General features: G+C 44.4%; 2 gene segments (V, D, J or C); both read right to left on the minus strand.

The window, feature by feature from the left end:
* Positions 1–1,880: 1,880 nt before the first annotated feature.
* Positions 1,881–17,037, minus strand: LOC128314665 (T cell receptor beta variable 12-4-like). The segment is given in 3 exon segments: positions 1,881–2,076; positions 14,348–14,543; positions 16,977–17,037. Coding segments are annotated over 3 exon segments (453 nt in total).
* Positions 17,038–17,552: 515 nt separating this feature from the next.
* LOC113604191 (T cell receptor beta variable 5-1-like) lies at positions 17,553–19,699 on the minus strand. The segment is given in 2 exon segments: positions 17,553–19,498; positions 19,599–19,699. Coding segments are annotated over 2 exon segments (429 nt in total).
* Between the last annotated feature and the right edge of the window lie 3,121 nt (positions 19,700–22,820).

A 22,820-nucleotide genomic window follows, 5' to 3' on the forward strand; every position in this document is an offset into this window, starting at 1 on the left:
ACATTGCAACATTTGGCCACTTAGTTTTAAATAGAGATAAATAGGGGTGCCTGGGTGGCTCAGTCAGTTGAGCGTCTGACTTCAGCTCAGGTTTGTGGGTTTGAGCCCCGCATCGGGCTCTGTGCTCACAGCTCGGAGCCTGGAGCCTGCTTCTGATTCTGTATCTCCCTCTCTCTCTGCCCCTCTCCTGCTCATGCTCTCTGTGTCTAAAAATAAATAAATGTAAAAAAAATTTTTTTAAAAAGAGATAAATAATGGCAAAAAAAATTAAGCCCCTCTTTACCACTCCCCTGGGTTCTTTCTTTTTCTCCATTGTGTAGCCATTATTTGGGGGTCAGTAAGTCTATCTCCATCTTTTTCTTTTACATTTTTTTTTGCATATGGGTTTTTATCCAAAGCCAACAGTCAGAATAAATGGCTATAGGTGTTGAAAGCTTTTATGTACTTTTCATGGATTAATTTATCTCTTAAAAAACACCACAAGGCACTTATCACAATTATTCCTGCTTTAAAGATGAAAACATTGAATCTATGAGACATGGAGTAATTGTGCACATGGTGACATACTTATTAAATATATAAATCATGTATGTGATGACTAAGTCACCAAGACTGATGACAGGCTTTGTGGTAGAGCGAACAGAAGGGGAAGGAAAGGCCTGATGGCAAAGAAGTCAGTGCAACACTCAAGAGTGATATTCTAATGCTATATTGTGTAAAGGAGCTGAGTTTTAGGGCAGATGAAGAAAATAGTCTGGGAGCAGCAGGGAAGAGCCAGAAGAATAAAGAACACATGAAATCAGACACGGAAACAGATTCTGTGTCAGTGTAAACACAATAGAAACGGACTTTACTTTTTCATGGTTTCCATCATAAAAGTCAGGACCCTGGAAGGGCAAAAAGTGGAATAGCGACAATTGGAATTTGGCTGTATATGCAGAACTCATTCATGTAACCCTGAATTTCCTTGGGCAGTCAAAATATAGGCATCTTTGCACCAGTTGCCAAAGATGCTTTAATAAGGGGTGAGAAAGGATCAGTACATAAAATAAGACCATAGAAGAAAGTAATCATGACCATGCAGAATGGGATGGGAGTTTCTGGCATAAATCAGAAGAAAAATATAGGTTTGGGTGTTCAGGATGTATGATCAGGGAGGAAAGCAGGCAAAAAAGTGTGTACGGGTCAGCACGCTTTTAGATATTCAGTGTGGACTCCATATTTATTGTTCCAGAGCAGGGCAGCTGAACAGGCCCCACCCAGCCTCCAGCTGGCACTGGCCTCTGCTGTCTATCCTCTGTCAGGCCTGGGCTCTCCTTTGGCAGGACAGAGACAAATCCCAAGATTCCAGGAGTGGTAGCTTGAATCTCATGTATGAACCTGGCTGCTTAACCTATATTTGTGATGTTCTTTGAATGCAATGAAAAGGCCTCACATAAATGTTAAGTTGTATTAACACTAAGGAATGTCTACAATGACAGTAAAGAGGTTTCTGTCACCATCAGGAGAACTTGTGGTGGGTGGCAAAATTCTAGAAAAGAATGAAGAAGACTGAGTAGCTCTGAAGACACCCATTGGCAGGAGTGCCCACCATTCAGATGGGGATGGCCAAGGCAGGAAGGCAGGGAAGTCTACCGGGCGGGTAATTAAAGTTTATCTTACATGTGTGGTGAGTTTTGAGCTCACAATTTGAGAGGAATCCCTGAAACCCATTTCCTATGTCATTTCCTACGTAAGATTTTCTACGTTGATACCTTATCACTTTCTGTCCTTGTCGTGCCTCAAACCCACTCATTGCTTTCGTGAAGGAGGAGCAGGAAAGACCTTTACTCAGGAGGGAGAAGGGGAAGCGAGGGTTTCTGCACAGTTTGGGGATGACTCTACAGCACTGTGTCTAAACTGCTGGCACACAGGTATGTGGCCGAGTCGCCGGGTTCTGTGCGTTGGATCTCCAGGGTGGAGGGTGATTTCTCAGGCATCTTGGCTGAGAAGCGGTCACTGGGCATTCCGGAGTCATCTATAGAAGCTTGATTGTTGAAGTAAACCAGCTGCTTCAGTCCTTGCCCTGAGGTCTGTCTGTACCAGTAGAGGGAAGCATGGCCTGAAATAGGCTCACATCTCAGAGTTACTGTTTGTCCCTTCATTGTCACCTTGTGCCTGGGTGTCTGGGTGACTCCAGCATCTGTGGGCTCTGTGGAAGGGCACAGAATAAGAAAAATATTGGAGTCATAACAGAGAAACCCAGAATGAGGATGCTAAATTTTCTGGGGACTCACCGACCCCTAGGAGACAAAAGACCCCAAGGAGACAGATGGCCGGAATGCTCATGGCAGGGTGACAAACACACGTGGAACAGCCCAGACCAGGGCCCTTGTGAGCATGAGCGGAGCAGTGAGTTTGGGGACAATCTATCTCCACAAGATGTGTCTGTCAGTGACATCACTAAATAAGCCACCCCCCCCTCCAAGTCAGAAGCTCACTTGAAGTGAATCGGATACACCTGGACCCAATTACAATTGATGCGAGAGACAGATTCACACATCCAGAAGCTACTCATAGGTTTGTTTTGAAACTATCAATTCATAATGCCCTCTCTATACTATGTCTTCATTAGAGTCTGCCAACTATTCCCATTTGAACCTACACTCCACGTATTTAAAGATAACTGCATGGTCTCCCTGCAAGCTAGCTTCTCTGCAAACTCTCATATTCCCCTCACTGGTGGCTAAAGGCTCCTGGTCATATGACCAGGATATATATACACACACGCTCAAAACCATCCATCAGTTAGGAGCTGGGCTCTGAGCTCCCCAGGAAGAACAAGAATACTAACTGCGTGGTTAGGGCTCCAGGGGCTGAATTGATGCTCCCAGGACTGATTGAATTTGAAAGCTCTTATTTGCAGTGAAAAACCGAGTTTATTCATCCTTGAGCTCTATTAAATTCTCAAAGCCCATAGGATAGAATCTCCCATATTGCTGTCTCCCCACCATGAAATAAGTGAAGGATTTTCTTGTTCTTCAAGACTTGCAAATAAAATTCTCTAGAGTTTATTTAAATATTATTCTTGCTTCTAGAAAAGCTCATTGGTTTTAGATCAATAACACCCAAGGCTTTCCCTCCAAAAGGGGTCTGATGCCTCAAACCCACTTCCTCTCGTGGTAGAGATTATGGGGAGCAGAGAGAAGCCTGTTTCGGGGGTTGGTCAATTAAGTTATTTGTTAACCAAGAAGAAGGACCCATTCAAGCCCATATTTATTTTGTGGTACTGCTGAGTCCTCTGAACCTGATGGCCACATACTAATTTTAAAGAGCAGATTGTTTATAGACTGGATTGTTACCTGAGGTATCTGTTTTCCTTGTGGGGTGTGTTGGACCCAGAGCATAAAACTGTGGCCATCAGTCTATTTCCAAAAAGATCATTGGTTGTTCCTTCCTTGCTACCATGTACCTAGGTGTGATAGACACAATGATGGCTCCCCAGAGATGTCCAGGTCTCATCCCTGGAATTGTGGTTGTGTTATATTACATAACAAGAGGCAATGAAAGTTCCAAATGGAGTTAAGGCTACTAATCAGCTGAACTTAATATAGGGAGTGTATATGGAAATTTTCAGGTGTGCCCAACAGAACCACAAGGGTCCCAACAAGAGGAAGAAGGAGTCAGATCAGGGTGATGTAGTGTGAGAACAGACTCGACCGGTCATCGCTGGCTTAAAAGATGGAAAGTGGCTATGAACCAAGGAATGGCAGTGGCTTAGAGGCTGAAACAGGCAAGGGAACAGAGTGTCTCTAGAGCCTCTAGAACCCTGCTGACTCCTTGATTTTAACCCAGTTAAATCCATTTTGGACTTCTGGCTTTCAAAACTGTACGATAATGAATCTTTATTCTTTCAAGCCACAAAATGTGTGGTCGTTTGTTAGAGCAGCCTAGGAATGGAATACATTACGGTGTCCATGAGCCTTGGGCAGAAGAGGCAGTGGCTGGATACAAGATACGGGCAGGGAAGAGACTGACACACAATCACACAGAAAGAACTTGAAATCAGGCCGAGGGAAGTCCAGGCAAAGCCTTCTTATCTCTTATCCCCAGACATCATTTGCTTTCAAGGGACACATGGGAGTCTGGGGCAAATGGCAAAGTCAGACCTACATTGTGGCCTCTTCCTGGTGAGAACAAAAGACCCTGGAGAGAAATTCTGTTGTTCTGGCCCACCCCAGTCCCTGCTTGAAAAGTGGATCTGCTGGTGGCGTCCCTGTGACTTGCCAGCTCCCTGGGGCGCAGGTCCCTCTGATGTGGTGCAAAGTATCACCTGCAGGTCTCCCTGCTTTATCCTCTGCAGAACCACAGAGCAGGTGGGCTGGCCGGGGCTGGTTTGGGTCAGGCTCGCTAAGACTCCTCTGACACTCAGCTTTTCCCACAGCCCAGAACATGCAAGCCTCACCACCCCCAGCTCTGTGAGCCGCCACATCGTCAGCAAACCACTGCAGGCATGCTTTCTGTTCAGAGCCCAATTCAGAGCAAAAGTCATCTCCACAAAATAGAGGAAGAAGGCTTGGTTCCTAGTTGCTTCATTCTTAGCCAGCATTCAGGGCATCTGCAGCTCCCTGAATCTCAACCCAGCCCCCTGGTTTAATTAACTCTTAAGCCCCCTCCTTCCAGGGAGCTTGTTCAGCCCCTCTAGACTCTAGATGACAGCGAAGCCACAGTGCTTCCTAGTGGCCAACGGATGGAAACAGCACCGATGTGCTCTCTTGCCAGGACGTAAGGGGAGTTGTGCTTTGTGTCACTGAGTACAGGGAGTATGGGTGTTCTCATTTGCTTGCCTTAGAGGGTCAACAAATAATATAGTCTTATAACCACCTGAGAGTTAGACACTGGAGTCACACAGGTGGAGATGATAATGCCCTTTCTGATTTGGTAAATAATGGGACTCAGATGTGAAACCCAATGGGCTGGCTAGCAGTATACCGAATCAGAATTTAACCCATTTTCTCTCCCCTCCACACTGCAGGCTACCGTGTATGGAAAAGAAAGTTCTCCACTAATCTTAGTGCATGTTGAGAAACCACCAAGGAATTGATCTCTTCCCTAGGTACTAGGAGGAAGCCACAAAGATGAAGAGAGACTAAAGAAAGATGAGGAAATTAAACAAGATCATTCATTTCCCTTCCCATAGAGAAAGCTTGGTAAGGAATAGGAAGATTAGAACGGGAGAATTACTTTAGGGAAGCCTCCCAAAATGGGGAATGTGGAATGAAGTGTTGTCCCAGGAGACTGGTTTAAGTGGGGGAAGACAGAGTCACTAATCAGTTATTCTCTCAATTCCAACCACTGCTCCTGGGAGTACTCATGAAAAAACAGCTCAAAAGTGTCATGACAGCACCGCAATTAAATGAATTCCAAGTCCACTTTGTGCTGTCTGACCAAATCTAAATATTCACTCCCTATTTTGTTTTCCATCCTGCCACATGGTTCAAAGGCATGTCAGAGATTATGCGATAAAAGTAAAAAAAGAACATAAAAATACTCCAATAATAAAATGACAAAACCAAATGTCTCAACTTGATTGTAAATACTCTTTAAGTTCTTTTTTCTTAAAAAAAATTTTTTAATGTGTATTTATTTTTGAGACAGAGACAGAGCGTGAGCAGGGGAGGGGCAGAGAGAGAGGGAGACACAGAATCTGAAACAGGCTCCAGGCTCTGAGCTGTCAGCACAGAGCCTGACACAGGGCACGAACCCACGAACTATGAGATCATGACCCGAGCAGAAGTCGGATGCTTAACTGACTGAGCCACCCAGGTGCCCCAATACTCTTTAACTTCTTAAAAAATTCTCTGATTGAAATTAAAGTTTAAGTGTTACATCTCTATGCCACATAAGTCAAATACAAAGAAATTACAGACTGAGAATCTAACATGAATGAATTTTTATTTGAAATTCCTTGACCTCAATCCTGTAATTACAAATAAGAGCCCTCAAATCAATCCTTCTGTTGTTATCTAAACGGATGAGACAAATAACAACATCAAAAACCTCAGTTAATTAATGTCCCCCCAATATAGTGAGAGACACAAGGCTGGAGCCTTGCAGAAAGTGAACAGCTGAAGAGGAGAGCATAATAACCTCTTTGCCTTTGGGGTCACTTGCCTACCCTCACTCAGGACTCACGAAGCTGACTCACAGGCCAGGAGAAGTCAAAGTCAAGAATGTATCAAATGTGGAACATTAACAGAATCAATGTAAAGATGAGCGAGAGAGGAATCTGTTCTCTAGGTGATCCAGGCCACCTCGGGCCTTGACTTCTGAATCAGCAGCCCCAGGTCGTTTATACCCACATGCTATCGGCAGAAGCAAAATGAAATTCTCTCTGGAGGAAGATCCATCCATCCTAGACAAGAATTTATTTCCACAAATCTAGTGTCTGGCACAGAGCCAAAGAGAATCAGGCTCATAAGGAAAAATACAAACATCATGGCTTGGGAAGCAGCAGAAAAAATCAACAAAAACAGCCCGACAAAGACGTTAGATGTGAAAATTATCAGGCAGACTCAGGAGCAACTAGATTTCCTAGGTGTGAGGAGACAAAAGACATGTTATGAGGGTAATCGTAACCATAAAATATAGCAAACGAACAAAGAAAAGAAGAGACCAACAAAAAACCAGACTCTCAAATATAGAGAACAACCTGGAGGTCACCAGAGAGGAGGTGGGTGGGGCGGTGGGTGAAAAAGGTAGAGGGTAGTGAGAGTACACTTATTAAGATAAGCACTGAGTAGTGTGTAGAATTGTTGAATCACTGTTGTATACCTGAAACAAATATAACACTATATGGTAACTATACATATATATATATGATTTACACACTTTTATATATAAATAAGTTGATATATTAAATATTTATAATATAAATATACATAAATATATAGACAATAAATTTATAAATACAAATATATAAAACAGCAGACTAGAAAAAGAACCAAATAAAAATTCTGGCAAGGATATGGTGGATAGCGGGATTCATCAATGACTGAGGTTTTCTCAGCCACGTAAATTGGATGAAGATACGGGCAGAGGAGGTGATATAGGCAGAGGAGGTGAAGGGATATGCAGTAGTTAAATGGACACAACTGATGAGTTGCCTCTTGGTTGGATAAAGAAGGAAGGGAAGCCAGCAGGGGCTGAGGGGCAGGGAATTTCAGGGAAATCTCAATTAACTGCTTTCCCGACAGTTCCAACCAATGGTTCAGAAAGCTGTCCAGTACTATCTTAGAGAATCCAGCAGAATTTGCAGTAGAGGAAATGAATCTCAACACAAAGGGCATTAATTAGAGAGTTCATCAGAGGGCATAAGTGGGCAACTGACTATTTCAGAAGTTCTCACTAAGGAATATTGAATGCACGGGGGAGCTATTTTAATGTACTAAGGCAGACAGCTGGAAATGCCCTCAAAGCCCCTGAGCTGACTGGCTCAAGCCTGGGCACAGTGCTGAACTGTGTTGGTCACTTTGAAGAGTTACAGCACTCTGGAGAAAGAATCCGTTTCAGAGCTAAGATTTGGGACCAGATGCCAGGATATCCGTTTGTGTGTATTCCTTTCAAGTTGGGAAAGGGCTGAAGAGAACAGCTGACATCATCATCATTACCATCATCATTAACAACATCAGGAAAACAGGAAAAAGATGCTTTCCAAGCACACGCTGCGTTGAGACTTCGATGCAGAAAACTTCCCACAGCAGAGGAGAAGCTGGAGAGCAATTCGAATCATTCAGACGGTTTTAAGAACCACAGAGGGAGAGCCTGCTACTCGCTCCTCTCGAAGACCCGCCATCTGTATTATTAAAGTTTATTGTACGTGTTTGGTGATTGCATATTTTATAGGGGAACAGCCATCACTGGCCCCTGGTGGCTGAGTGTGTGACCAGTCACTTTTAGTTTGGGATCCTTGAGTTGTCACCAAGAGGTGTTTCTGAACCCTGAGTCATAATTATTTTCACACAACATTTTCAGTCCTTATGTCTCAAATAAGCCATGTCGTCCCTTTATATGAATCATAACTTATCTCTGCAAACCTGCTTCTATCCCTTGCATAATGAGGAATAAGGTAAGGCCTCTGTTCAGAGCCTCCAGGAGCTGAATGGAGAGAAGAATCATAATGTTTTGTGCACAGAAGGGAAGGGCCTCTGTGATGCCGTGGCCAAGGTGCTGGCACAGAAATACACAGCCGAGAAGCCCAGCTCAGAGGCCAGATCTCGAGAATAAAGTCTATTCCTTTGGGCCTCTCTCTCAAGTCTCAGGCAACTGTGAATCATCTAACATGGCCTCATCCCCAAACCGAATCAGGAGCTCCAGGCCCTGTCCCAAGGTCTGTCAATACCAGTAAAGGGTTCTGTGGCCAGAAATAGGATCATACCACAAAGCGACAGCCTGTCTTTTTTTCTGTGATCTTACGTCTGGGAAACTTCTCCATCCAACCCTCGATGTGCATCCTGACCACCGCTGGTTCAGGGCCGCTGGGCTGAGGTCCTTCGTCCACAGCTCAGGGAGCCTAGTGTAACTACACCACCTGCACTAGAATCAGGTGCTCATGAGGTGACAGTGTTCATGAGGGACAGCATTTGTGAGGGGACACTTCTCATGAGGGTAAATCCTTCCAGTTCCATCTGATTTCTCTTGTCCCTCCCATATTAGGCAGATGCATGCTGTTCAACCACAAGTTGGGGACACGCTTCTTTTCTTCGGTCTACAGTCAATGAACTTCCCACTTTGTGAGTTTTTCACTAACCTTCAGGATGCTTGGACTCCCTTGGCACAGAGAAGCCTATACATTTGCTGAAAGGCCTCTTGGCATTCACCACTGGCTAAATTTTGTGCTCATCTCAGAGACATAGAGCTGTTTTGTCCTCAAACTATGAACTGTCTTGCCTTTCAGGACGTCTTTTCAATCATAGCCTGTCTCCTGTGGGGAAAGTACGCTATAGGGCTGTAAGAGGTCTTCTCTTACACTTTTATTTTATGGTCACTATAGGATATAATAGAGATTAAAAATGAATATGGGACGCCCGGGTGGCTCAGTCAACTAAGCGTCTGACTCCCGATTTCAGCTCAGGTCATGATCTCACGGTTCACGAGATCAAGCCCTGCATCAGGCTCTGTGCTGATGGTGAGGAGCCTGCTTGGGGATTCTCTCTCTCCCTCTCTCCCCCCATGCCTCCCAAATAAATACATAAATCAATGAATATGATAAATACCTACCATCACACTAAAATAATGCCAATATTATGGGATCTTAAGATTTTTCTCCAACTTTTCACCTATGGGAAAGTTGAAAGAATAGTAAAACAAACAGAATAATAAATGGAACAACAATACCATTTGTTGACATGTTGTAACATTTGTTTTATCTCTTTGTATATATTTTACCTTTAACTTCCTGAACATTTTATCCTTAATAATTCAATTCGCCTCTCCTATATAAAGACGGCATCGTCCTACATAATCACAAATGCCATCATTACAATTAAAACAGTTAACATTCACATAATATCATTATCTAATATACACTTCACATTCAGCTTCCTCTAGCTGTCCCCAAAGTGTCCTATTTTATAGATTTTGACTTTTTTCCTGGGACAAAAATCAAAGATCAGTTATTTCACTTGATTGCCAGGTCTCTTTAGTCACTTTTAAAATAGGCATGTCTGTCCTCAACTTTTTTGTTTTTTATGACCTTGAGATTTTGAAGAGTCCAGGCCAGCTGACTGGTAAAATGATCCACAATCAGAATTCCTCCATTGTTAGATATTGTTAAATATCTATCTATTGTTAAATATCTTGGCAAGTACACACTATAGATGATCTGTAGATGATGCTCCTGGTACTTTTCCTGCCCTGGATCTGGAAGAATCAATTTCAGCTCTGTTCTTTCTATTGGGGAATAACATTTAGAGATCAAATATTTGGCAACAGTGTTGCTCATTGGTGCTGGAAGCACAACCATGAGGAAAATAAAACAATTAGCCAGTTTACTTTTGAGTTGTTTCCTAGACCCTTCCATGGATAGAATTAGGAACTAGATCATCTTTTTTTTTTAATGTTTATTTTATTTTTGAGAGAGAGTGTGTGAGCAGGGGAAGAGGCAGAGAGAGAGAGAGAGAGAGAGAGAGAGAGAGAGAGAGAGAGAGGATCCAAAACAGGTTCTGCACTGACAGCAGCAAGGCCCACAGGGGGCTCGAACTCACAAACCGAGAGATCATGACTTGAGCTGAAGTCGGTGCTTAACTGACTGAGTCGCCCAGGTGCTTCAGGAACTATATCATCTTTAAAATCATAAGTTCATACCGGGGGCACCTGGGTGGCTCAGGTCACGATCTCACAGTTTGTGAGTTCAAACCCCGCATTGGGCTCTCTACTCTAAGTGCAGAGTCTGCTTTGAATCCTCTGTCCCCACCTCTCTCTGCCCTTCCCCTGCTTGTGCTGTCTCTCTCAAAAATAAACATAAAAAATAAAATCGTAAGTTCATACCAATACCTCCAATTCAAATCAGATGAGATTTCTTCCTCATCTTTCCCTGTTTTTTTTTTTGTTTTTTTTTTTCATTACAGCTCCCTTCTCTTAGTAGGAATCCTGGTTTCCCACAATATCAGTAAATTTACTCTTTTGTGTCTTCCACAGTATACTACAAATGTTTCAGAAGTACCACGTGCACTAAAAACATTGGGAACAAATCTCCCAAGTGAACTTCGTCGTCAATCTCATTTAGCCTCATCACAGTAAAAGTGCTCAAATATAAAGACAAAGAGAAACTCTGAAATGAAAGACAACCAGACAAAAAAGACATTACTTCCAAAGATTTACAAATGGCCAATAAGTACATGAAAAGATGCCTAACACCCTTAGTCATCAGGGAAATGCAAATCAAAACCACAGTGAGATTCTGCTTCTTACCTACTAGGATGGCTGTGGAAGGAGAGGAGGAGGATGAGGACGGGGAGGAAGAGAAAAACAAGTGTTGGTGAGTATGTAGAGAAACTGGAACACTTGTACGTTGCTGATGAGAATGTAAATGGTGCAGTTACTGAGAAAAACAGCTTGTCAGTTACTCAAAAAGTTAAACATAGAATGACCATATAACCCAGAAATTCTACCTCTAGGTGTATGCCCCAAAGAATCAAAAACGGGAATTCCAACAGATACTCATAGGCCAATGTTCATTGCAGAATCACTCACAATAGCCAAAAGGTGGAAACACTCCAAATATCCATCAGCTGATGAGTGGATATACAAATGTGGTCTATCCATACACCGGAATATTATTTGGCCATAAAAAGAAATGAAGTTCTGAGAAAACATGGACAAACCTTGAAAGCGTTATGCTGAATGAAAAAAGCCAAACACGAAAGGAAGGATATTGTATGTTTCGACATTATATGAACTGTCTAGAACAAGCAAATTCATACAGACAGAAACTAGATTAGAGGTTACTAGGGCTTGGTAGGAGGGAGAAGTGAATGGGTAGCTATTGCTTAATGAGTACAGAGTTTCTGTTTGAAGTGATAAAAAGTTTTGGAAAAATATAGTGGTAGTGGTTGCACAATATTGTGAACGCATCTAGTGTAGAGTAAGAGGGTTTCCACTAATCTATATTTTTACTTGAATTTCAGACTGTTAGTCTTTTAAAATTTTTCCAGTCTGATAAGTTTGAGGTCATAACTTATTTCAGTTTGCGATACTTTGATTCTAGGCAAGGTTGAGAATCTATCCACATGTTTAGTGGTAATTCATGTTTACTCTTCTGTGAATTACCTAGATTTTTTCAAAGTTTATTTTGAGAGAGAGAGAGAGAGAGAGAGCATGCACATTCATGCACAGGAGTGGGGGAGGGGTAGAGAGCGAGGGAGAGAGAGGATCCCAAGCAGGCTCCATGCTGTCAACACAGAGCCTGACATGGGGCTCAGTCTCACAAACCATGAGATCACGACCTGAGCTGAAATCAAGAGTTGGGCACTCAACCAACTGAGCCACCTGGGCGCCCCTGCAAATTACCTAGATTAAGTATTGCCATTTTTATTGGGTTTTCTTTTTTATTAAGAAATAAGAATTCTTTATTCCTTCTGGATACTATTAGACAAAGTCAACTATGCTACAGAAAATGAAAGAGATCCTAACATTTCAGTTGTTTAACTCTATGAAGTTCTATCTCCCATGACTGTAAAGCCCAGTGTGCCATAAGCAGCTTTCTTCAGTGATTGTCCACCAAATTATGATCGAGTGAGCCAAACTGCTTCTAATATTATCATTAGACAATCTATAACTTGTACCTTTCAAGTTCACCATGGCATGGGAAAGAGACGTGAACGGTGTCTGCACAGAAAGCAGTTAACATAGCCTGAGACAGTCGTGCTCAGAAAGCCTTATAAGATGGGTCTTTGGCTGGCATCTGGGAACTTAACAGGTAGACAGTTATCTGTACTGATACCGACTTTTCCCAGCTGAGAAGGATGCCTAGACTGTTAATGGAAACACACAGTTTATGCTGAGCACCATAAACTTCTGGGAAACCACATTTTTAGTACGTGGTGGGCAGTGGGTGCCTATATAAACAGCCCCCAATAAAAACTTGGGCGGGAGCACCTGGGTAGCTCAGTTGGTTAAGCGTCCAACTCTTGATTTCAGCTCAGGTCATGATCCCAGGGTCCTGGGATTGAGCCCCGCGTCAGGTTCTGTGATAGGGGTGGAGCCTTCCTGAGAGTCTCTCTCTCTCTCTCTCTCTCTCTCTCTCTCTGTCCCTCCCCTGCTCATGAGCATGTGCACGCACTCTCAAAAAAATGTTTTTTAAGATTAAAAAAGACAAAAAGATAGTAAGCAAACAAACAAACAAACTTGGGTATCAAGTCCCTAAGGGGCTCCTGTGGCAGAAACATTACTGCCTTTTTGTCGGGGGGAAAGTGTGGGCTCTGTGTGACCTCTCAAAGGAGGAAGAGAGCATAAGAAAATTTGCCTGTGGATTCCTTCAAACTCTGCCTGTGTCTTTTCCCCTTGTGATCTGCCACTGACTATTTACTGTGTCACCAATAACTCTCAGCCTTGACTACAACTACGTACAGCTCCTGTGAATCTTCTTAGCGCATCTCCAAACATGGGTGTATACTTGGGGACTCCCAACACAGCGCCGCAGGATATTTTACAAGGCCAGCCTTGGAATTGACTTAAGTCATTTTTATACACATCTCATTGTTCAGAACGTGGTTGTAGGTCCCCAACCCCTTAACTGCAAGTGAGGCCGGGAATCCCAGTGGCGAGGCTGGGAATCACTGGGGGGCAGGAATGGTATCTGTCCCACGGGTTCCTCATCATTTGTTTGTACTTCCCCTGTCTTTTCCCAGTCCGTGCCTTACCTTTTCATTTTTATGATGTTTTTTGATGGAAAAGAGTTTAATGTAATGCAACTGAAATTATAGTTTTCTTTGTGGTTCGTGTTCTTTTGTGTCTCCACTTAAAAAAAAAAAAAGATCTTTCCTCAAATAAATGCCTAAAAATATCTTTCTTAATCTCTTCTAGTAAAATTTAAGTCTTACTTTTCGTAGTTAAAAGTAGACCTGAAATATATTTTCATATGAGGGATGAAGTAGAGATCCAGGAATAAGAGGGAGGGACATATGTTTCGTGAAGAAATAGCCTGTAAAAAACAGATCCCTATGGTGGAGAAGAACGTGGCGTGTATGAGGAAACAACTGAATGTACATGAGTGTGGACTGGGTAGAGAGAAAGCCGGGGGAAAATCGTCCAAGCTGATGGTGGAGAGGCAGGGGCAGGACAGACATGATAGGCCCTTGTAGTGCTATCTATCGCCTCACAGAAGAAAGGCAGCCAGGAGCAGAGACCATATGAGTGAAGGTCTATGACTGTAAGCTGAAGGGTAGTAGAGGGTGGGGAAAAGAGTGAGGAAGTCCCTGAAACCCATAGCGGGAGGGAGGAATGTGGGGGCTCTGAGATTGTCAAGAGACTCTTCATGTACCTCAACTAAAGGTGTGTTTTTCTTTCTGCCAGCAGAAAGAGAGACCAGCAGGAGAGAGAAAGAACAAACCAAGGATGTTAGGGTGACTTCCAGTCGGGGTGAGACTGGCCGAGGGATGGACGGCAACACTGGATGCTGGGGTCTGGGCCAGGCCTTGCGAGCTCAGGGTAACTCAGTGTTTCTAACCACCCTTTATGTGCAGAGAGGAGGCAGCTGTGTGTCACTGTGGAGTAACTATTGGCACAGAAGTACACAGATGTTTGGGAGGAAGTGGCCGATTCCAGTACGAGGGGGAAATCCTCCATATTTTTTCTAGAGACAGTGTACCCATCGGGGACATCTCCTCTGTTAATGCTGTCAAAACCGTTTGAATAGTAGATCAGCTTCAGCCCGTGCCCCGGGTCTTGTCGATACCAGTACATATAATCATAGTTCTCAGTCTGGTCACATTTTAGAATCACCCTCTTTCCTGTCCCTGTGACCTTGTATCTTGGGTTCTGGGTGATTTCAGCATCCATGGGTCCTGTAAAGGAGAGTGATACAGACTGAAGTCATCTCTGGAGGAAGGCTTGTGTTGGGTGTCGGGGACTCCAGGGAATGGAGCCGTCCCGTACTCACCTGCCCACAGGAGACAAAGAACAGCCCCAAAGAAGAGCCTGGTGACCATTTCTGGTGAAGGGCAAGATCTTCTGTCTCCCAGTTTTGTGTTGCGGAAATAGAACTGGGGTTCTCGGTCACTCCGTGACGTCACTGTCCTTGACAAATGCTCAAGCTGCAGAGCTACCCTGCCCCACCCCTTCCCCACAGGAGCAAATCATTAACATACACGAAGTTGAATGTCTCAGAAAGGGAAGGATTTGTAAGTGTGCTTTTTGAAGAAGTCTTACAGGTGTATATGCTTTTCCTCTGCCTTTTAGTAAGGAAACTCGTTCTTCTATGAAAAATGATATAATTCCTTACTTGTATATTGTAGCAATTTTTCATACAATTTCTGTAGACTAAGAAATAGTATTATAATGCTCTTGGTACTTTTGTGACTTTGCTGCTCAAAATTTGCCTCCAAACACCTTTCACTAGTCTTTCTCTTTGCCTTAACTCTAGATAATTGGGTGTCAGCCTATGGTGTTTGTTTGTTTTGTTTTGTTGTTTTGTTTTGTTTTTTTGGTTTTGTTTTGTTTAAAATAACCCTGCCCGGAAAGTTTCCAAAGTATCAAGGTCAGGGTCGTTGGAATTTGAAGAATTATTTTATGTTGTCTCACAGATCACTGATCGATGGAAGCCCTGCCATCTGTATCTAGGTCTTTGTGCTGTCATGAGTAGGATTCCTCCTTTGTTTCAGAGGAGGCCACGGGGCACTGGACCACTTCAGTTCCATGGCTGTGCTTTCTTTGAAAAAAAGAGGGAGCTCATTAGCCGCATGGATGAGATCCTCATCGAGCAGTACACATGCTTGATGTTTTGTCTCCATTCAGAAGGTCTTGCACCCACCACATGGGTGAATATTGGTGGGATCCTAAATTTGCTGCAGTGTAAAACTTATAGGTAGTCAACACCAGTACGTAGTGTTATTTCATATGTCGGTTGTTTCTCGGTGTGAAGCTTCCCTATTTCTGTGACTGCATGTCTTACATACTCTTGGTGGGTAATTCCTACAGTCACACAGTAACGAGAAAGGACATGGAATAAGAAATCAGACACGGGTGGAGGCTGTGTAGTACCACACAGAAAGGCTTGTGGCTGGGGCCTGGCAAACCCAGGAAGGACTTTCCCCTCTACGCCCAGGACTCGGTCCCGTTAGCCTAAGAACCACACAGCAAAGAAGCCTACTTCCCATGGCTAGGTCAGTGCAAAAAGGGGGAGTGTTTCCATCAGGACTCACATTCTTGGGCGTAGGGTACATGGAATCCCATAGATCTAAGGATTGTTCTTACGATAAAGTATGGTCCACCCAGAATATCGGTATTCTCAATGATACCTAATTTCTTTAGGGAGTTAAGCATTTATCATGAATATTTCTTCTCAAATTTATTTTTAAATTAGTTAAATATTGAGTCACGAATTCATCACAAAATTTGCTAAAAATATAGACCTCATCTCGAAGCTTTGTCTGTGTTTTTGTTTTGTTTTGCACTTGTGTTTCCCAAACACTGGAACACTTCGTACACATGGTGAACAGTCAAGGGTGGGCTGTCCGTGAAGTTAATGAATAACTTCAGGCCCTTTTCATTTGCCCAGGACCTTTCTGAGACTTAAAATAAAAATTTCTATCCTCTTTTGCAAAGAGCACCCTGAAATGTATAAGGTTTAGGCTCTATAAAACCTGGATCTGCTTTGCACTGGCATTCGATAAGTATTTGTTGAATTCATGAAGAAAGTCCAGGCAGACTCTCCTCCTATAAACATAACCCTAGTCTATTCAGTTTCTGATAGCTTTGGAGCTTCAAGGGAGGAGAGACCCATATGAGTCTGTTGGGAGTTCAAAATAAACCGAAATGAACTGGGAAAAGATTCATTCCTATGTGTTACTATAAGACTTTGAACGGATGGATGGCAATATGAATGAAAGAAAAATGGCCGTCTCTTCCAAAGGGAAAGGTCTTGTGATGGTCACTTCATTCTATCACTGTCAGAGAGCAGCAGGATGAAACAGGATAAAGGTACAATATTAAGGATGTGTTGGGGCAAGAGGAGACGGATTGCACTGGGACCTTCTGAGAAGCCCAAGAAATGCCTCCCTAAATTTTCCCCCTGAATGCGGACACTGGAGCTTTCATGTCTGGGCTCATGTTGCTTCAGGAGTATTGGCACCCCTGCGGCTCTGGCTGCCCTTCTGTATGGGCTAAGTGGGCTCCTGTGATGTCAGACGGCCTTGGGGCAGAAAGCAGAGGGATCCCGGGATGCGTATGAGGGGTGCCGTCAGCACAAGGTGAACAGAGGCAGACTTGCAAGAACGTACTGTGCACAGCAGTGGAGGCTGAAATCAGAGGCGGGGCAGAAGGCACTACAGGCTCCACCATACCGGACTCTCTTGAATGAAACTGTCCCTTTCTTTTTTAATGGTTATTCATTTTTGAGAGACAGAGAGAGACAGAGCACAAGTGGGGGAGGGGCAGAAAGACAGAGAGAGAGGGAGACACAGGATGCGAAGCAGGTTCCAGGCTCTGAGCTGTCAGCACAGAGCTCAACGTGGGGGTCCAACTCACGTCCGGGGCCGAAGTTGGACGCTTAGCCGACTGAGCCACCAGGGCACCCCTGGAAACTGTCGAAACTGTCCCTTCTATCAGACCTTTTGTGTGGCCACCGAAGCCACAGCTTTTTGGAAGCACCATACCTTCCTGCATATCAGACTTAATATCAAACACCAAGTGCTGTCATAGGCCTCATTCTTGCATTCCCTTAAGTGGCACCTTTTTGCAGTGAATTTCACATAATAATGTTCAGACGACTGTATTTACGTTTCAGATGACTTTGTGTCTGGAACACAGGTGAGTCAGGCAAGAGTAATCCGTGCCTGCCTTATGATCCCACAACTGCACCCAGTAAATAATTGTGCCAGACCAGAGATTTATCAGAGTTAGCAGAGGAACTAAGACTTCTTGGACCTACGCTTTGTCTTGGGGAATTTGTTTTGTTTTTTTCCTTGCATAAATTCTCTGCAAGACACATATTATTGGCATCAGTTTACAAGTGGGAAAACCCAGCCAAATATTTTCCCAGGTCGCCCATCCAAGGCAGGTCAGAATACGAACAGACAGAAAGTAACAAGCATCCGAAGTCCTCCTCGGCAGGTAGCCTCCCAGCTGAAAGGCGAGTCAAGGACTGTGTCAGCGCCGGTGTTTCTGAAAGGCACTTTTGGGCCAATGTTCCAGTCGTGAAGATGTCTCCCTCTACCAAAATGCAGAAGGGGCAGCAGTAGGGTCAGTGTGGCCTAGGCTGGTGTGCTAATCCGCCATCAGCGTGCTGTGCCTCCTTCAGCAAATCACCTGAACTCTAACAACTGGCATTTTCACCTGCAATGTGGGTAAATTGCTCTATCTCACATGGGTCTTAAGAAAAATAATTGAAATAATGTACTTAAGTGTAGGGCACCTTGGGGCGCCTGGGTGGCTCAGTCGGTTAAGCACCCAGCCTCCGCTCAGGTCATGAGCTCACGATTTGTAGGTTCGAGCCCTGCACTGATGCAGGATGTACTGATGCACTTTCTCCACGGAAAGTGCGTACGTAGCCTGCTTGGGATTCTCTCTCTCCGCCCACTCTCTGCCCCCGCCCCACTCGTACTTTCTGGTTTCTGCAGGTACCGACCTGGGCAGAAGTCGCAATTTCAGCTTTTCTGACCGAAAGGGCTAGGTGTGGGAGTGAGCGGCAGCCTCCGGAGACCTCCCCGCCTTCCAGAACTCCCAATGGCTTAAAAGCACTCCTCCCCTGTTAACTCTCGTTCTGCTTAAAATTCCCAGAGAGCTCTTGTTTTCTTGGCTGAATCCTCTGATAGGCTGGGAGCCCCCTAGTCACTTAGCTCCTGTACTGGGGGATACCCTGGCCCCACTCTAGTGGAACTAAGACAGGACTAACACAGGACAAACACACATTCTCTGGCTGGAAGCTAGTCCTAGAAGCGGGGGAGGCAATAGCCACGGTCACCCCACATCGTGACGTGCGACCTCCCCACCACGGCTCAGCTGGTCCTGAAGTGGAAGAGACGGTGCTCTGCTACGTCATAGTGACCAAGGCCCAGGAGACGCCATGGAATTTTAGGGAAATGTTGATTTCGGAGGCACGGAAACATAGATTTGACTCCTACCTCTGCTACTTGAAATACGACATCTATGGAAAGCCCATGAGCTACTGTTTCTTTCTTATCTATAATATGGCATTTGGAGAATTTCCTCATCTGTGAAACGGACACACTTAACGTCTATCTTGCATTAAAACATGTATCGTATGCAGACACTCTAGCACAAACGCAGCAGCTCCTCACACTGGCTAGGGACCGTGAGAATATTCACGGAATCTGGGCCCCAAAATGTTCAGGAGTGCTCCGGCTGAGCTCAGCAAGGCAGAGTGCTGGGAAAAAACTGGAAGCATCCCTGGAAGTTGGCTGAGGCCCCCTTCCCCCCTCCCTCTTACATCCTCAGCTGGGACAGGAAAGTTTGAGTATGGAGAGCCAGTCATGCGGCAGGGCTGTGCCTAAGCTGCTGGCACACAGATACAAGGCTGAGTCTCCCAGCTCCAGGGAGCTCACGTTCAGCTGGGAGCTGTAGTCACTGAACTGTTCAACGGAGAAGTGACTGGGGAGGTTTCCTTTCTCTCTCGTCTCCTGGTCAAAGAGCTCAATGAGGAACTGGGGGCCCTGCCCCGGGGCCTGCTGGTACCAGCTCACACTTCTGTGTCCAGACATAGGACGGCATTTCAGGACGGCCTTCCCCCCGCTGCCTTTGACCAGGTGTCTGGGGGACTGGGTGACTCCAGCACCCACTGGACCTGTGGAGGAAGGAGATAGCGGCTGACAACGTGGCCCAGGAAGGAGTCTGAAGATTCTAGCAGCAGTTCAGGGGGGGTCCCACCTGAACTCAAGACTCACCTGTCCCCAGGAGACAGAGGGCCACACAGCAGAACAGCTGGATGCCCCTGGCTGACTCAGGCAGGACAGGACCCGCCATCTTCCTACTCAGGGCTCCGGTCTCCTCCCTTTTCTCTGTTTGGAGGGCTTGCCTGTGACGTCACTGTTCTGACGTCACTGTCCTTGTGTAGGCTCCGGCAGGCACCCTGCACTGCCTGGACGGGCTCAGCGGATGCATGGCCCCCTCCGTCTTGTCCAGAGGCCTACTGGGCAGGCGTGCTGGCCGTGCTAAGCCAGGCCGGGCAGGGTCGGGCCAGGTGGCCATCCCCCGCAGCTTCTCTGTTTTCCTCCGTGCTCCTCTCTCTGCACCTGGCTTGGATTATGCAGGCTGCCTCCCTGAAGCCGGTCACACTGCACCAGTGGAGGCTCCGAGAGATGCCTTTACACCAAGAAACGTGGAGTCTGTAGCTCCCTGTTGTGGCATCAGTTCCCGTGGGAAGATTCTGATCAGCCCTTCCCGTGCCAGCACTAACTCCGATTCACCCGCTATCTCCTGATGCCCACCAGGGCACCGCTTCCCCTCAATCCTCCCTCTCCCACCTGCTGCCATCAGTGGCTCCCTCAGTGGACCCGCAGCGCCCCCAAGTGGCCCAAGCAGGCCACGTACTGTCAGAATTGGGCCCCAGGATCCGCTAGGGCAGCACAGCTCTGGGGGATTGGACGTTCACCTGTATCAAGCTCACCCTTTGCACGTGACCACGTGGGAGGCATGAAGCAAACCTTTTCCGAGAAAAGAATAAATATTCTAAATCTCATCAGTTAGTGTTCTAGGAAAGGGGATACCAGCCAGTCATTGGATGCCCGTTGCCCTGGAGAGGGATAGGACTTTGGGCAAAGTGCTGTCTTTAACCAAAGAGAATTCCTGCAAGTGGCTGACGGGTAAAGTTCTAGCAGCCAAAAAATCTAAGCAGCTGGGGAAATAAACCCATCAATCCCATGAAGAGGGAAGTGCCTATATATATACTCTCTCTCTCTCTCTCTCTCTATATATATATACACTATACTGAAGAGGGAAGTGCCTATATATATACTATATATATATAGTATATAATATATATATAGTGTGTATATATATATATAGTGTATATATATATATATATATAATATATATATATATTAAATACCCTGTTCACATCTTTTGCTATTTTTTAAAAATTGAATGACTTGTCTTTTCATATTATTGGCTTTTCATATTATTGGCTTCTAGGAATTCTATACATTGTGGATACCTGTCCTCTCTCAGATAGCCATCTATCTATCTTAATATCTTTTGATGAACAGAAGTTTTAACTTTTTGATAAAGAAAAATTTACTTTTTCAAGAAGAGAACATTTTTTTTGTCCTCTTCAAGAAATCTCTGCCCCCTTCAAGGTCAGGGAGCGAATGTGCTATGTTTTCTTTCAGAAGCTGTATAGTTCAGAAGCTGTAGAGGTCATTGAGGATATTGACCCGGCTCATAATAATTTTCCTTTACGGCAAGGCCAGTAAGCTTTTCCTGTAAGGGGTCAGAGAGCACATGGCGTCAATGTGGTGCACTAAGGTCCCCGTTCTCACCACTCAGCTCCAACATCTTAGTGCAAAAACAGGCAGAGACGTCTGTAAAGGAAAGGGCATGGCTGGTCCTCCAACAAAACTTGCTTTATGGATACTGAAATCTGAATTCCATGTAATTATTGTCTGTCCCAAAATATCATTCTTTTTATTCTTTTTAACCATTAAAAAATTCAGAGACCATTATTGGCTTTGGGGTCACATAAAAGCAGGCAGACAGGGCACCTGGGGGGCTCAGCTGGTTGAGCGTCTATGGCTCAGGTCATGATCTCACGGTCCCTGAGTTCAAGCCCCTCTTTCAAATATAAATAAACATTAAAAAGAAGTTTAAAAAAAATGGTAGGCAAAGGCCATGTTTGGGTTGTGGGCCTTAGTTTACCCACTCCGAATTTATGGTGTGACAAGAGTGTTGAGATTCATCCTTTTTCCATGTGGATTTACAGTGCCTCTAGCGCCATTTGTTGGAAAGACTGTTTTCCTCTGTGCTACTTTCAGTGTTTGGTCTGGGGATTACAGAAGGGCCTCTTTAACTTATCATAGTCTACCTGCAAAAGCAGTAATTGTTTTCTTTTTATTCATACCCTTTATTAGGGGAAGGAAGTTTATAATTCTCCTTATTTGCGAAGACTCTTTATCAGCAATGGATGTTGGATTTTTCAACTATTTTTTGAATATCTATAGAGGTGATCAGATGATTGTCCTTTTTGAGTATTTGATATGGTAAATCGCAATGATAGTTTTCTTAATTTTTAATTTTTTTTTTAGAGAGAGAAAGAGAGTGAAAACTTTAGAGAGGGGCAGAGAGAGAGAGAGAGAGAGACAATCGTAAGAAGGCTCCATGTTTAGCACAGAGCCCCGTGCAGGGCTTGACCCCATGACCCTGGGATCATGACCTGAGCCAAAATCAAGAGTCAGGCACTCAACCAACTAAGCCACCCAGGATCCCCCATTGATAATTTTTTAAATGTTTAGCCAACTGCACGTTACTGAGACAAACTCCACTTGGTCATGATGCGTTACCCTTCTTAGATATTGTTGGATTCCTTATACTAAAATTTAAAAGGATTGTTAATCTGTGATCATGAGGGATATGGGCCTGTAGTTTTCTTGCAGTGCTTTTGTCTCATTTTGGTATCAGAGTAGCGCTGGCCTCAGAATGAGTACAGGAGGGTTCCCTATCCTTCCATTGTCCCCCCAAGGACGACTTTAGTATTTTATAATTTATAAACACTTTATAGTTTCCCTTTTCTTTCACTCTTTGTCCCATGGTCAGAGAACATACTGTGTATGACTTAGATTCTTGTGAACATATTGACACTTATTTCAAGCCCAGAGTCTATAGTCCATCTGGGTACATGGCCATGTGTATTTGCAAAAAAGATATATGCTGCTGCTGCTGTTGTGTGAAGTATTCTATTAATGCCAGTTCGGTCAAGTTGGTTCAGAGCGTTGACCTTACTGACATGCGCGTATTAACTTGTTTAGTCAGTTACTGAAAAGTATTACAATGATGGTCTTAGTTGTGGACCTGCAGCCCTACCCATTTGCTTCAGGATTTTGAAGCTCTGTTTTTAGGAGCATAAACATTTATTGTTGTTACATCCTCTTAAGAGATGGCCCCTTGGTCATTAG

Source organism: Acinonyx jubatus, chromosome A2 (genome assembly GCF_027475565.1).
Source record: "Acinonyx jubatus isolate Ajub_Pintada_27869175 chromosome A2, VMU_Ajub_asm_v1.0, whole genome shotgun sequence".
Classification (NCBI taxonomy): domain Eukaryota; kingdom Metazoa; phylum Chordata; class Mammalia; order Carnivora; family Felidae; genus Acinonyx; species Acinonyx jubatus.